Source organism: Pongo abelii, chromosome 3 (assembly GCF_028885655.2).
Source record: "Pongo abelii isolate AG06213 chromosome 3, NHGRI_mPonAbe1-v2.0_pri, whole genome shotgun sequence".
NCBI lineage: Eukaryota > Metazoa > Chordata > Mammalia > Primates > Hominidae > Pongo > Pongo abelii.
The window spans coordinates 2,923,675-2,936,864 of record NC_071988.2 but is presented as its reverse complement, the minus strand read 5'-3'; the positions used below and the strand labels follow the sequence as shown (position 1 = coordinate 2,936,864).

The 13,190-nt window shown below is 45.1% G+C and overlaps 1 protein-coding gene across 10 annotated transcripts in view; it reads right to left on the bottom strand.

Annotated features, from left to right (window-relative positions):
- Nucleotides 1-13,190, bottom strand: part of ADD1 (adducin 1) — an 86,241-nt gene that overhangs the window by 25,243 nt on the left and 47,808 nt on the right. For all 10 annotated transcript variants that reach the window (XM_054553276.2, XM_054553273.2, XM_009239747.4 and 7 more), the window contains 5 exon segments: nucleotides 10,637-10,717; nucleotides 9,962-10,111; nucleotides 6,369-6,512; nucleotides 6,165-6,263; nucleotides 5,262-5,438 (listed from right to left, as the gene is read on the bottom strand). In XM_054553276.2, the coding sequence (XP_054409251.2) occupies nucleotides 5,262-5,438; nucleotides 6,165-6,263; nucleotides 6,369-6,512; nucleotides 9,962-10,111; nucleotides 10,637-10,717 (651 nt within the window).

Genomic DNA, 13,190 nt, shown 5'->3' with positions numbered 1-13,190 from the left:
ACAAAAGTTGAACACATGCATACCCTATGACTCAGCAATTCCACTCCTAAGTTTATACCCCACAGAAGCAAACGTGTTCACCAAAAGCCAGGTACTAAAATGTGGACAGCAACCCTACTCCTCGTAAACCACAACTGGAAACAACCCAAAAGTCCATCCATATAGGAGATGGATAGTCTAGTGTCTTCGTAAGATGGCCTATAGCGACACAATGTGCTCTAAACCAACCATGTGGATGACTCTCCTGAAGGCAACGCTGAGTGAAAGACACCAACCTGCAAAGAACATACACCATGTAATAGCATTCATTAAAAGTGCAGAAGATGCAAAACAACCTTTGTTTTGGTTGTCCTGGGAGACAGGACAGTTGTCACCCCTGGGATGGGACAAGTGAACCGAAGGAGGTGCTGGGGGTGTCCTGAGGTGCCGCTACTGTTGCTCTTATTGATTGCTGGTTATACAGGGGGTTCAGTTTTTAAAAATTAACAAACTGAACACTTGCGGTAGGTGCACTCTCCTGCTTACATATTTCAACAAAAAATTAAAGTTGAACACCCAAACAGGGCTTACTTGCTGCCAGCCACTGTGCAGGTTATATTCATCAACATACTTAATAGACTTTTACCTCTTAAGTTACAGTTTAAATACTGTGATAATCTTTAGGTAAGTAAGGTAAATAAGTATACCTCATGACAACTGGTTCTCAGCAAAATTACTTTACGTCTGAACACAACAACATTCAAATTCACCTCCAGCTCTGGCTCATGACCATGTGCTCTGTGGTCAAAGACAGCCCCACTTACTTCATGCCTCTACTGGATCAACTCATCTGCAGAGTCCTCCCACAGACAGCACCTCTAAGGGCATGGATGGTGTCCTCTGCATCTCTCCTGGCCAGTGCTTAGCACTTAGTAAGTGTGACAGACAGACTTCATAATGGCCCCAGGCCCCCAGCTCCTGTAATCCCCTCCCACCTTGAGCATGGGTGAGATCTCTGACTTGCTTCTAAGTAGCAGAATTCACAAAAGGTGATGATGGGCTGTATCACAGAAGAGTTTAGCGCCTATCTTATAAGAGTCTCTGTCTCCACTGCTGGCTCTGAAGAAGCAAAGCTGCCAAGAATGCTTCAGCCCTAAGAAAAGGAATTCTGTCCCCAGTCTAGAAGAGCCTGGATGTGGATCCTGAGTCAAGTCTCCTGATGAGAACCCAGCCCTAGCCAACACCCTGAATGCAGCCTTTATGAGACCCTAGGTTGAGTTCGCTGTGCCTGGACTCCTGCCCCACAGAAGCTGGGAAATAAATGGCTGCTGCTCGAAGCCACCAGGTCTGTACTGATTGGGTTGCACAGCACAGAGAGGTAATACGGGGGATGCTGAAGAGCTGTCTGCTCAACCTAACAGATTCGCACCTGAACCAAGTCACTCACAGCACCTTCACAATACATCACAAGAGAATCAGGACTTGGAAGGACTGCACAGGGTCAGACATACCAGACACTTCAGTGGCCTGTGCCCTGCTGGCTGTGGTACTCTAGAAACATTCCTCTCAATTCAGAATTCTCTCTCCCCTCTGGGTACTGCTCTTTTCTGGGGGCCACCTTCATTACTAATCACTCTTTCAATATTTTTTTTTATTTTTTTAATTTAATTTTTTTTTTTTTTGAGATAGTCTCGCTCTGTGGCCCAGGCTGGAGTGCAGTGGCGCCATCTTGGCTCACTACAACCTCCGCCTCCCAGGTTCAAGCGATTCTCCTGCCTCAGCCTCCTGAATAGCTGGGACCACAGGCACGTGCCACCACACCCGGCTAATTTTTTGCATTTTTAGTAGAGATGGAGTTTCACTGTGTTAGCCAGGACGGTCTCAATCTCCTGACCTCATGACCCACCTGCCTCAGCCTCCCGAAGTGCTGGGATTACAGACATGAGCCACCACGCCCGGCCTCCTTTTATTTTTTTGAGATGGAGTCTTGCTCTGTCACCCAGGCTGAAGTGCTGTGGCTCGCCCTTGACTCACTGCAACCTCTGCCTCCCGGGTTCAAGTGGTTCTTCTACCTCAGCCTCCTGAGTAGCTGGGATTACAGGCACCCTCCACCACACCTGGCTAATTTTTGTAGAGAAGGAGTTTCACCATGTTGGCCAGGCTGGTCTTGAACTCCTGACTTCAGGTGATCCGCCTGCCTTGGCCTCCCAAAGTGCTGGGATGACAGGCGTGAGCCACTGCGACCGGCCTACATTTTTTTAAAAAGGCAATAACAATCACGAATGGAGTTGTTTTGGGTTTTATTTTCATAATTGTCCTCAGAAAGATAAGGTAAATATCTGTACTGGCAGTTTTCCCATTTCTGAGCATGCTTTGTTGAGGAATAATAAAAGATAATGACTCTGCCATAAAGAGTATCTGCAGAAAAACACAGTTCTTACTAATTCAAGTTTCCTTTTGCTTAAAGAGCCAGAACTCAGTAATCTCCACAACTTCAGAATAAACCACCCAGGACTCATCAACATCATTTTATCCTGAAACCATATGGATTTTTCTTTATTCTTCCCCTTTAAATGCTGTTAAACCAAAATCAGAAGTAATACTCAGACCTCAGAACTACTATCTGGCTTGTAGTTAAAAACATGGATTTGGGTCAGGCGTGGTAGTTTACACCCATAATCCTAGCACTTAGAGAGGCTGAGGTGGGAGGACTGCTTGAGCCCCAGGAGTTCAACACCAGCCTAGGCAACATGATGAGATCCTGTCTCTACAAAAAAAGAAAGAAAGAAAGAAAGAAAACATATATATGGATTTGTTCCTTCTTTGAGAAACTGAAATTATATCTTGATTTTTTTGGGGGGGGGAACAATTTAGCATTTTTTTTCTAACTGTAGAAGTTCAAATGAAATATATCTCTCTTTTTGAAATTTTTTTATTTTTTGTGGAGAGGAATCTCGCTATGTTGCCCAGGCTGGTCTTAAGCTCCTGGTGTCCCAATTCAGCCTCCTGAAGTGCTGGGATCACAGGAGTGAGCCACTGTGCTCGGCTGCAATATATATTATAGTGTGGAAACTGGCAACTATTCTCTACTTAGTTATTAGCAAACAACATATATGCCAACCCCGATGCTAAATTAAAACATGGACTATGATTAGTGATTGCTGTCTAGTTTATTTCTTATAAACTATATGGCCTTCTAATATTAAAACAATCTGTACACATTAAGGACACTGAATAAACATTCATCACGCTTTTTGTAGTAAGTGTTTTGCTTCTTAATCATTCATCCTTATCTTCCTTCCCTACCAAATCAGAGTTCCTGCCTGATTTTGACTTCCCCCTCTCTGCCTTCTAGGATGTGCTTTCAGCACAGTCTTTGGCGGCTGCTGTGCATTCTGACCCCCTCTCTCCCCTCCCTCACACTGACTTTAAGTAGAATACGGCAAAATGTCGCCGTATTTACCAGGAGGCAGGGGCTGTGTGACTGGGCCAACCCCAGCCCTCCTCACCTTGCGCAGCCATGCTGGATGACCTGGCTCCTGATGCACACCTGGGCCATGGCTGCCCCACTCTCAAGCTTTCTCCAGCTGTGAGTTCCTGCAGCTTCACTACCCTGGCTGGCCACCCAACTCTAGCTGCTTCTTCGTGAGCTTTTGCTCCTCTTCCTACCTCCTTGGCCAATCGGCACCCGCCTCTGCCTGCAAAGCTCTCACCATGCCTGTGACTGCAAGCTCTCATCATGCCTGTGACTGCACAGACCACAGGGCAGGGCTCATTTGGGAATCGTTTGTCCATCTCTCTTATTAGGTCATAAACTCCTGAGGGCAAGAACTGTGTCCTGTTCATGACTCAACAGTAGACAGTCAATTAATGCAATCAACCTTATTGATTATATGAACTCAAAAAGTTACGCTAGACTCTGCCTTCTCTGTTCATCCCTGTGTCACTGATTGAGTCTACTCCACTGATTGACTATCGCGCCCAGGCAGAAAACCCTCAGTTCCTCCTTTCTAGCGGACAATATTCATCCCAAGTGCAAAGAATTTCAGTAAGAACATTTAACATAGCCTGAACCAGACCTATGAATACTTTTTATTCCAAACCTTCAGGAAAGTTAAACTTCCTGCCTCCTGAAGCCACCCATCTCATCTGTGATCTGTGATCTAGTCCAAGGGCCACGCCCGTCTTAGGCTAGAACGTGCCCACTTGTTCAGTACTGGCTGGCAGCATACAAGGATACTGGCCCCTCTGAGGCCTTCTTTCCCCACACTGACATGTCCTCACATCTACACCACTTGAGGTCATGTGGCGTTAGGATGGACCATCGTGACCCCCATCTAAGAGGTCTGACGTGCAGCATGGAAGGGATCTGCTCCAGAGCCCTGTGTCTGATGATGTAGCTGCGGGACTGAGACCCCAAGGGCAGTGTTCTAATACAGCTCTAGGAACTGAGTATTTAATGATCCTGGTAAAGTCAAGATGAACCTGAAAGGTGCACCATATGGTGCATGTTCCCATCTCCCCACTCCCGTGTCTGCAGCTGTGCTGTGGCCTCTTCATCCTGTCATCCTTTTTTTTTTCCAGGCTTTTAAACTCAGGCTAAGATCCTACCTATTCTTTGAGGTCATTTCCAAGGGCTACCTTCCACATAAAATTTTCTCTCCAGTCCTTGCAAAAGAATGAAATTCTTCACGGCAACCCTGTGACACAGAACACATCCTGTGTGTCCATCCTCCTATCACAGTGTGGGCTCACTTTCCCTGTGTGCTGGAGGCCCCAAAGGCCCGCCTTCTGGACCATGCCAGGCTCTGTGTCCCTGCAATAAGCAGCTGAGGGGCTCCCACACCGTGGACAGGGAGTGGATACCTATGGAACACAGTCATCAGGCCCCAAACAGCCAGGATTTGCTATTAAGACAAAAGCCTAAATACCTGACTGACCGATTTCAAAAGCGCCACCTCTCTTGCTTGCTTGTGGGATGGTGGGGACTGAGCTGATGCAGCTGGTCATCCAGCTGCCTACACATTCTCTGTGCTCTTGTCCCCACTGAGTCCAAACACAAGGTTATCTTTAAAAAATAAAACAATACCAGGAACCCTTCACCTCTACATTTTATTGTAATTTACCTTAGAAGTTAAACAACCCTAGTGCTTCTTCATGACTTTGAAGGTGAAAGTATTCAGATACCGCATAAAAGACAGCAATCGCACTTGCTATAAGAACACCAACACTGATGCTTTTAGAACAAAAGGTTTATCATCAAGTGGTGGCACCATTCTTACCAGATTATCGAGCATCCGCATGAGGGCTTCAAATTCCTGCTCACCAATCTGCCACTTGGGAGGCGATCCAGTGCCTTCCCCTACCGGAGACCCTGGGGAACGGGACTTGGCTTTGTACTTCTCAGGATTCAGCAGGACTAAGTTGTCTGGTCCTCCTGCACTGGCCAGAGTTCGAACCTTTTCCAAAACACACACAGCATGGCTTGAGTTCCTTACTGAGATCAAGAGGGTCAGATGACTTGAATAAAAATGTAGGTTTCAAAAGAAACCAAATCTCTAGAGTGTAAGAATAAAAAATGTAGAATGGATAGTGACAGGCTGATCACAAGGTTACTTTCAAAAGTATTTCTTTAGCATGACAAAAATATTGGGCACCAAAGTTGGCAGAGAAATAAGAAAACACAGCACCTTTCAGGATCCTACAAAGGACTTGGGACTTCACTATGCCACAGACGTAAGTCAAGCAGCAGAGGGGAGAACGTGAACTAAAGGCTGACAGAGCGAAGGGGAACTCACAGCTGTAAGCTGCAGGCAAGTCTCTGAGTCTCTACTTCTTTATACCTGCTTTTTCAAAGAGTACTGTGGGGGTCACGTGACATCACGTATGAGATGACACACACTAAGCACCTGATGCCAGGCCTGTACACACCAGTACTCCATAAACGGTAGTGACTGACATATTTGAAAATTTAAAAATTAGAAATGAAAAGCCCAGTAATCCTTTGCCAGCTTCAATCAGTGAAACAGCATTTGTCCTGATCAAGTCCCAAATCCATGAGCTTATCTTTGGCAAAGAGATTTCTCAAAGACTCCTCTCCTACTCGGTAAGTATCAAAAAAAATCGATGTGAACCCCAGACACATTTAAATAAACTGCAGAGTGATTGGAATGGCTGTCCCCTACCTGGATCTCACAGGCAACCACAAGGTTATGGATGTAATAGAAGGCCTCCTCAACGCTCTCTCCAACTGACACGAGCCCATGGTTCCGGAGAATAAGAACCTGAGGGGAAGCACGAATGCTCTATGGAGCTGGGCAGGAAGACTGGTCCTTTGCTTTATTCTTCTTTCTGCTGTAATTTAAATACCAGATTAGATGCCTACTGACCTTGCTTTTAGGCCCCAGATTTTTCTGAATCAAAACTTTTTCCTCTTCGTCAACCAGAATGCCATGGTAGTCATGATAAGCCACTTCTCCAAGGGAAAGCGCCTCCGGGGAGATTGGCAAGAGGCCACATTTCATTGCAGAGACCTAGAGACCAAATGGTTGCCATGAAAAAGGAAAAGCTGGGGTTACACAATGACTGATGATACGGTAAATGCTTTCCTTGCAGAAATAAAATGGGAAGGGAAATGTTTTTGTTCTCTTCTTGAAAATCAGTCTATGAACTTAAGACAAACTTGGTTTCCAGTGCTAACAATTCACACTTAAAAACAAAACTACCCCTAAACTGGGAGAGCCTCAAAAGAAAATCCACATCTTTCTAGACTTTTTCCCACTGATATAAGTGCTGTGTAAACCTGGATTTAATTATACAATGAGCACTGCATCTAGTGCAAGGAGCAGACCACAGACTCCTCTGAGGACTCAGTGCATTTCAAAAGAAGGCTTCCCGTCAGGTATGGTGGCTCACACCTGTAATCCCAACACTCAAGAGGCTAAGGCAGGTGGATCACTTGAGCCCGGAAGTTCGAGGTCAGCCTGGGCAACAAAGGGAGGCCCCCGCCTCTACAAATAATATTTTTAAATTAGCCAGATGTGATGGCATGCACCTGTAGTCAAGAGGCTACTCTAGAGGCTGAGGCAGGAGGAATCCTGAACCCAGGAATTCAAAGCCAGCCTGGGAAACATATGAGACCCTCATCTCCTTTAAAAAAAAAAAAAAAAGAGGAGGTTTTCCAAGTGCTGTAAAGTTTTTCTGTACTTTTAATCTTAGGTTGTAGATAACATTGAAACACCTAAAAATTAGGTGAAAGCAAATTTGTACAAGTTTGTATATATATAATATATATATACAATTTATATATAATTTCTTATATAATTTCTCCACATGTATTTAAGTAAAATTGACTCTCAAAGAGAAAAATCTAAGTGTTCATAGAGTCCTTAAGTTTCCTAAAATTCCCCAGAGTGGCCTCAGAATATGCCATTTTTGAAGGTCTTCTAAAGACAAGACCTATAGACAGCAACATTATGACCCTAAAGTAACAGGCTCCAAAGATTCGAAAACTATCTTTATCAATTCCATAGAGAAAAGTTAATCTAAAAAGACAATACCACATTTAACTCCTTCCAAAGTATCAGCTCTCATACAAGAAGAAATTTCCTTACCAAGCAAAATTATTTTGATAATTTTAAAAACAGGCTGGGCACAGTGGCTCATGCCCATAAACCCAGTCATTTGGGAGCCAAGGTGGGCAGATCACTTGAAGCCAGGAGTTCAAGACCAGCCTGGTCAACACGGTGAAACCCCGTCTCTACCAAAAAATACAAACATTAGCCAGGTGCAGTGGCGCACACCTGTAGTCCCAGCTACTCAGGAGGCTGAGATGGGAGAATCGTTTGAACCCAGGAGATGGAAGTTGCAGTGAGCCAAGATCGTGCCACTGCACTCCAGCCTGGGAGACAGGGTGAGATCCTGTCTCAAAAAAACAAACAAAAACAGGTTACATGATAGCTGTTCATAACCATACCGTCAAAGGTATCTTTAATAGTTCTTTAAAATCCATAAACATTTTAGTGGCTGGAGTGACATGCATTCTTTCAGGAAAAAAAAAAATAACATCATTCACACAATGATGTATCTAATAAAACCACGATGTTGATATAAGAACCATATGTTCAGAGTGAAACAAACCAGAGGTAATGTTCATCCAAATAATCCAACACACATGACATTAAAACATCAAGATCAGGTCAGGCGTGGTGGCTCATGCCTGTAATCCCAGCACTTTGGGAGGCCAAGGTGGGCAGATCACTTGAGGTCAGGAGTTCGAGACCAGCCGGGCCAACATGATGAAACCCCATCTTGACTAAAAATACAAAAATTAGCCAGGCATGGTGGTGTGCACCTACAGTCCCAGCTACTTGGGAGGCTGAGGCAAGAGAACTGCTTGAACCCAAGGGCAGAGGTTGCAGTCAGCTGAGAGTGCGCCACTGCACTTCAGCCTGCGTGACACAGCAAGACTCCATCTCCAAAAAAAAAACCCAAGATCAATTAAAATACAGCATTACTGGGACGGGTGTGGTGGCTCACGCCTGTAAACCCAGCACTTTGGGAGGCTGAAGCAGGCGGATCACGAGGTCAGGTGATCAAGACCATCCTGGCTAACACGGTGAAACCCCATCTCTACTAAAAATACAAAAAATTAGCCAGGCGAGGTGGCGGGCGCCTGTAGTCCCAGCTACTCGGGAGGCTGAGGCAGGAGAATGGCATGAACCCGGGAGGCAGAGCTTGCAGTGAGCCGAGATCGCGCCACTGCACTCCAGCCTGGACGACAGAGCGAGACTCCATCTCAAAAAAAAAAAAAAAAAATACAGCATTACTGAATCAATAAGGTCATTTGTTGTACAATAAACCCCAAAAGTCCTTATATAAAATTGGTGATAAAAAGCATACTTCTCAAGTACTGTGCTTTCACATGACATTGAGCAGATAGCCTGCACGTGCACTTTCATACAGAGGGGTCTGGGGCTTTGTCAGGGTGGCCCATTCACACCAGAAGGGGCAAGGCTTGGTGCAGAGCTGAGGAGGAGGGTTCCTGAGTAGCTTGGAAACTAAGCCTTGTAACAGCCTGCACTGCCTGTGTCTCCTCTCCCAGCCGCTCCTTTTCTTCTTCTCCCCGTCACAATCCAGCGTGGGTACCGCTGGTTGGCTGCGGGGAGCTGGACAGGTTGGTTTCTAGGCCTCAACCTCTCCCTTTCCCCAGCTCGTCTCCACAGACTGTCCTCATGTTCAAGTCTCCCACACCCCAAACACCCTTCCCTGAGCCCACAGCACCCTCCACCCACCACCCCAGCTTGCCCTCTCCTTCTTTTCCCATTCTTCTCGAATGAGGTGCCTGCTTACTGCTGTCATTTTGCACTTCCCCGCAGTCTTCAACACCCTGAAATCTTACCTCTCCCTCAAGTCTCTATGACTTTGTTTTGTTTACTGTTATTTTATTTTCTTGAGACAAGGTCTTACTCTGTCACCCAGGCTAGAGTTCAGAGGCACAACCATAGCTCACTGAAACCTCAACCTCCTTGGCTCAAAATCTTCCCACCTCAGCCTCCCAAGTAGCTGGGAGTACAGGCATGCACCACACTGGTTAATTTTTTATTTTTATTTTTGTACAGACGGGGTCTCACTATGTTGCCCAGGCTGGTCTCCAACTCCTGGGCTCAGCAATCCTCCCGCCTCAGCATCCCGAAGTAGTGTGATTACAGGCATGAGCCACCATGCCTGGCCAATTGTTAAATCTAATAGGCATTTTCAGACTTATCACATGTTTTTCAAAATTAAATGGGATATATGGACCCCTTAAAAGGAAAAAAAAATTATTTTAAGAAAGTCAAACTTAGTGATACACCATTTTTTTTTATATTCAACAAAATTAGTTTTACTGACTATAAACAAGGAAGGGCAATTCAGAGGAAACGTGCAGTGCCTTTCACTAAGCAGCTTTAAAACTTGAGATGCTACCAGAGCAGCCACTCACCGCAGCCCCTGCTGGGGTGTGAATGTGCACAACGCACTTCACGTCCGGGCGTGCAGCATAAATTGCAGAGTGTAAGGTGAAGCCGGCTTGATTTACTCCCAGATTAGTGCTTCCACGATCTACTATATCTCCTTGTAGATTGATCTTAACCTGAAAATAAAAAAATAAAAATTTAAAATACCAAGAGGACTTCATTGTTCTTTTTTTTTTTTTGATAGGGTCTGGCTCTGTCACCCAGGCTGGAGCGCAGTGGTGCGACCTCGGCTCACTGCAACCTCCAGCTCCCAGGTTCAAACAATCCTCCCATCTCAGCCTCCCAGGTGGCCGGGACTACAGGCGCACACCACCACGCCCAGCTAATTTTTGTATTTTTTTGTAGAGTTGGGGTATCGCCATGTTGGCCAGGCTGGTCTCGAACTTAAGTACTGGAATTACAGGTGTGAGCCACCGCACCCCAGCCCAAGAGGACTTCAAATTACCCTAACTAGAAACTATTCAAACTCAAGCTTAGAATATTTGTAACTTCTCTCAAAGGTTTTTCTCTAACCGAACACATCACATAAAACATAGGCTCTTTCTTGTTTCTTGGGTTTTATATATTTAGCTGATCTAAAGATGTTGAATGACCTAACATGACCTGCACATTCAAGCTGCCAAAGAGAAGGACATTCTTACCAAGCTGGATGCAGTCACTTCACTGTAAAGAAGCCCAAAAGGGACAATGAGGAAGTGTTCCTGCTCGGAGTTCACTCTGGTCTGTGGGGAAAATGACTGAATTAGCTCAAAGATCCAAGTGAAATTATTTGCATCTCTTTCAGGCTACAAACTCACGGGTTTGTTCAGAACACTGAGTGAGCTGTGCAGGGAAGCGTCCATGCACAGTGCCTGTCACGAAGCCAAGGGGTACTGGAAGCTTTCCATTATTCTATTGTACCAATTTATCACGTATATAAAGTGCTTCTTGCTCACGTTCATGATAACTGACTTTATAGAGGGAAAAAACAGTTCCACACTAGCCTTCTGACAGGCCAATAAATTACTGCTGGGTTACTCTATTGCACTTTCTGGCGGCTACTAGTGTCAAAGGCAAAAAGGTGTCACTCCTCAGGGATATAATAATGAAAACCAAAACTTACATGTGTTTTTTTTTTTTTTTTTTTTTTGAGACAGGGTCTCACTCTGTTGCCCAGGCTGGAGTGCAGTGGCGTGATCATGGCTCACTGAAACTTCTGCCTCCCAGGCTCAAGTGATCCTCCCACCTCAGCCTCCCGAGTAGCTGGGACTACAAGCGCACAACACCATGACCAGCTAATTTTTGTATTTTGTATAGAGACAGGGTTTCGCCATGCTGGCCAGGCTGGTCTCAAAAACTCCTGGGCTCAACTGATCCGCCTTCCTTGGCCTCTCAAAGTGCGGGGATTACAGGCAGGAGCCACTGTGCCTGGCCAAAACTTACTTTTAAAAAGTCAAACAGAATGTCCTTTTTTTTTTCCCTTCCTGCAGTAGGCATTGACAAAATGAATTTTTAAAAATACTTAACACCTAGGCTGGGGACTGTGGCTCAAGCCTGTAATCCCAGCACTTTGGGAGGCGAAGACGGGTGGATCACTTGAGGCAAGGAGTTTGGGACCAGCCTGGTCCACATGGCAAAACCCCGTCTCTACTGAAAAAAAAATAAAATAGACAACTTAGCCGCGTGTGGTGGCGGGCGCCTGTAGTCCCAGACACTCAGGTGGCTGAGGCACGAGAATCACTTGGAACCCAGGAGGCAGAGGCTGCAGTGAGTCATGATCGTGCCACTGCACTCTAGTCTGGGTGACAGACAAGACCCTGTCTCAAAAAAATAAATTAAATAAATAAAAAATAAAAAAATAATTAAAACCAACCTGTATCCTTACTACTTGATCCGTTTTTTGTGTGTTTGTTTGTTTGTTTTGTTTTTGAGATGGGGTCTCACTCTGTTACCCAGGCTGTAATGCAGTGGCGCAATCATGCTCACTGCAGCCTCAACCTCCTGGCTCAAGCAATCCACACATCTCAGCCTCCTGAGTAGCTGGGACTACAGGCACAAGTCATTAAGCCTGGCTATTTTTTTATTTTTTATTTTGGTAGAGATGGGGTCTCACTAAGTTGCCCAGGCTGGTCTTGAACTCCTGAGCTCAAGCAATCCTCCCACCTCAGCATCTCAAAATGCTAGGCTTACAGGTGTGAGCCACTGTGCCCAGCATAATCCATTTCTTAAGTCTCTACAACACCACATCCTCATTGCCTTCGTTGGTTTGCCTCTTCCACAGTATGTTTTTCTCTCCACAGTAATTAATTCAATGCAGATTTGGTTTACACTATGCATCAAGCATATGCTAGACACTAGGAATACAGCAGTAAAAAAGAAGAGACCTGCCCTCAAAAATATTCAATCTAGTTTTTATAATGATTTCGGTATAGGCTCAAAAGGCTTCCTAAAGATTAAGTTCAAATACATTTACTACTGGGTTAAGGAACCCAGAATCCTAACTAGGGTCGGATAGGTGGAGCTGAGTGTTTGTTGAAAAGGACTTAAGGTGTTTAGTCCAGCTTCCTAACCCACATAGTGATTTCTTCTGTAGTGGCCCAAACAGAAGCATACCCAGGGTCTGCTTGTTTTAGTTTCAGTGATGAGGATGCTTACCCCAGCCTCCCTCATTTATTCATTCAGGAAAGAAATGATCACCTACTCGCTGAGAGCCCACCATGTCATGGGCGCTGAAGCACTGTGATGAACAGATGCTGGAGATACTTAAGGATTAAAACGTTCTTTCTAGCACTGAGAAGAAATCTGTTTTCCTGTTTGTCACCACTGCCTCTAGTATATAACACAGAACAAATTCTAACCTCCTTCTACAATTTAATTTTCAGACATCTAAATCTATCCTGTGTCCCCTTATATGATCTGTAGGCTAAACTCACCTGATTGTCTCTGTAGAACATAACAGGGTTAAGAGCACAAAATCCAAAGTCAGATACGACTTAAGTTCAAATCCTAGCTCTGCCAAGAAGTGGCTATGGTGTTCTGGGCACCCTGAGCTCCTGTTTTCCTCATGACTAAGTGGGGATGGAAGAGCCTGTGTCTACAATAAAGCTCGCAATAAACGGCATCTACCCATTATTACCATCATTAGTGGTAGTGGGAGCAGCAACACTAAATCATTGCTAGGGGTCATTTACATGGATAGTGAACTACAACATCTAG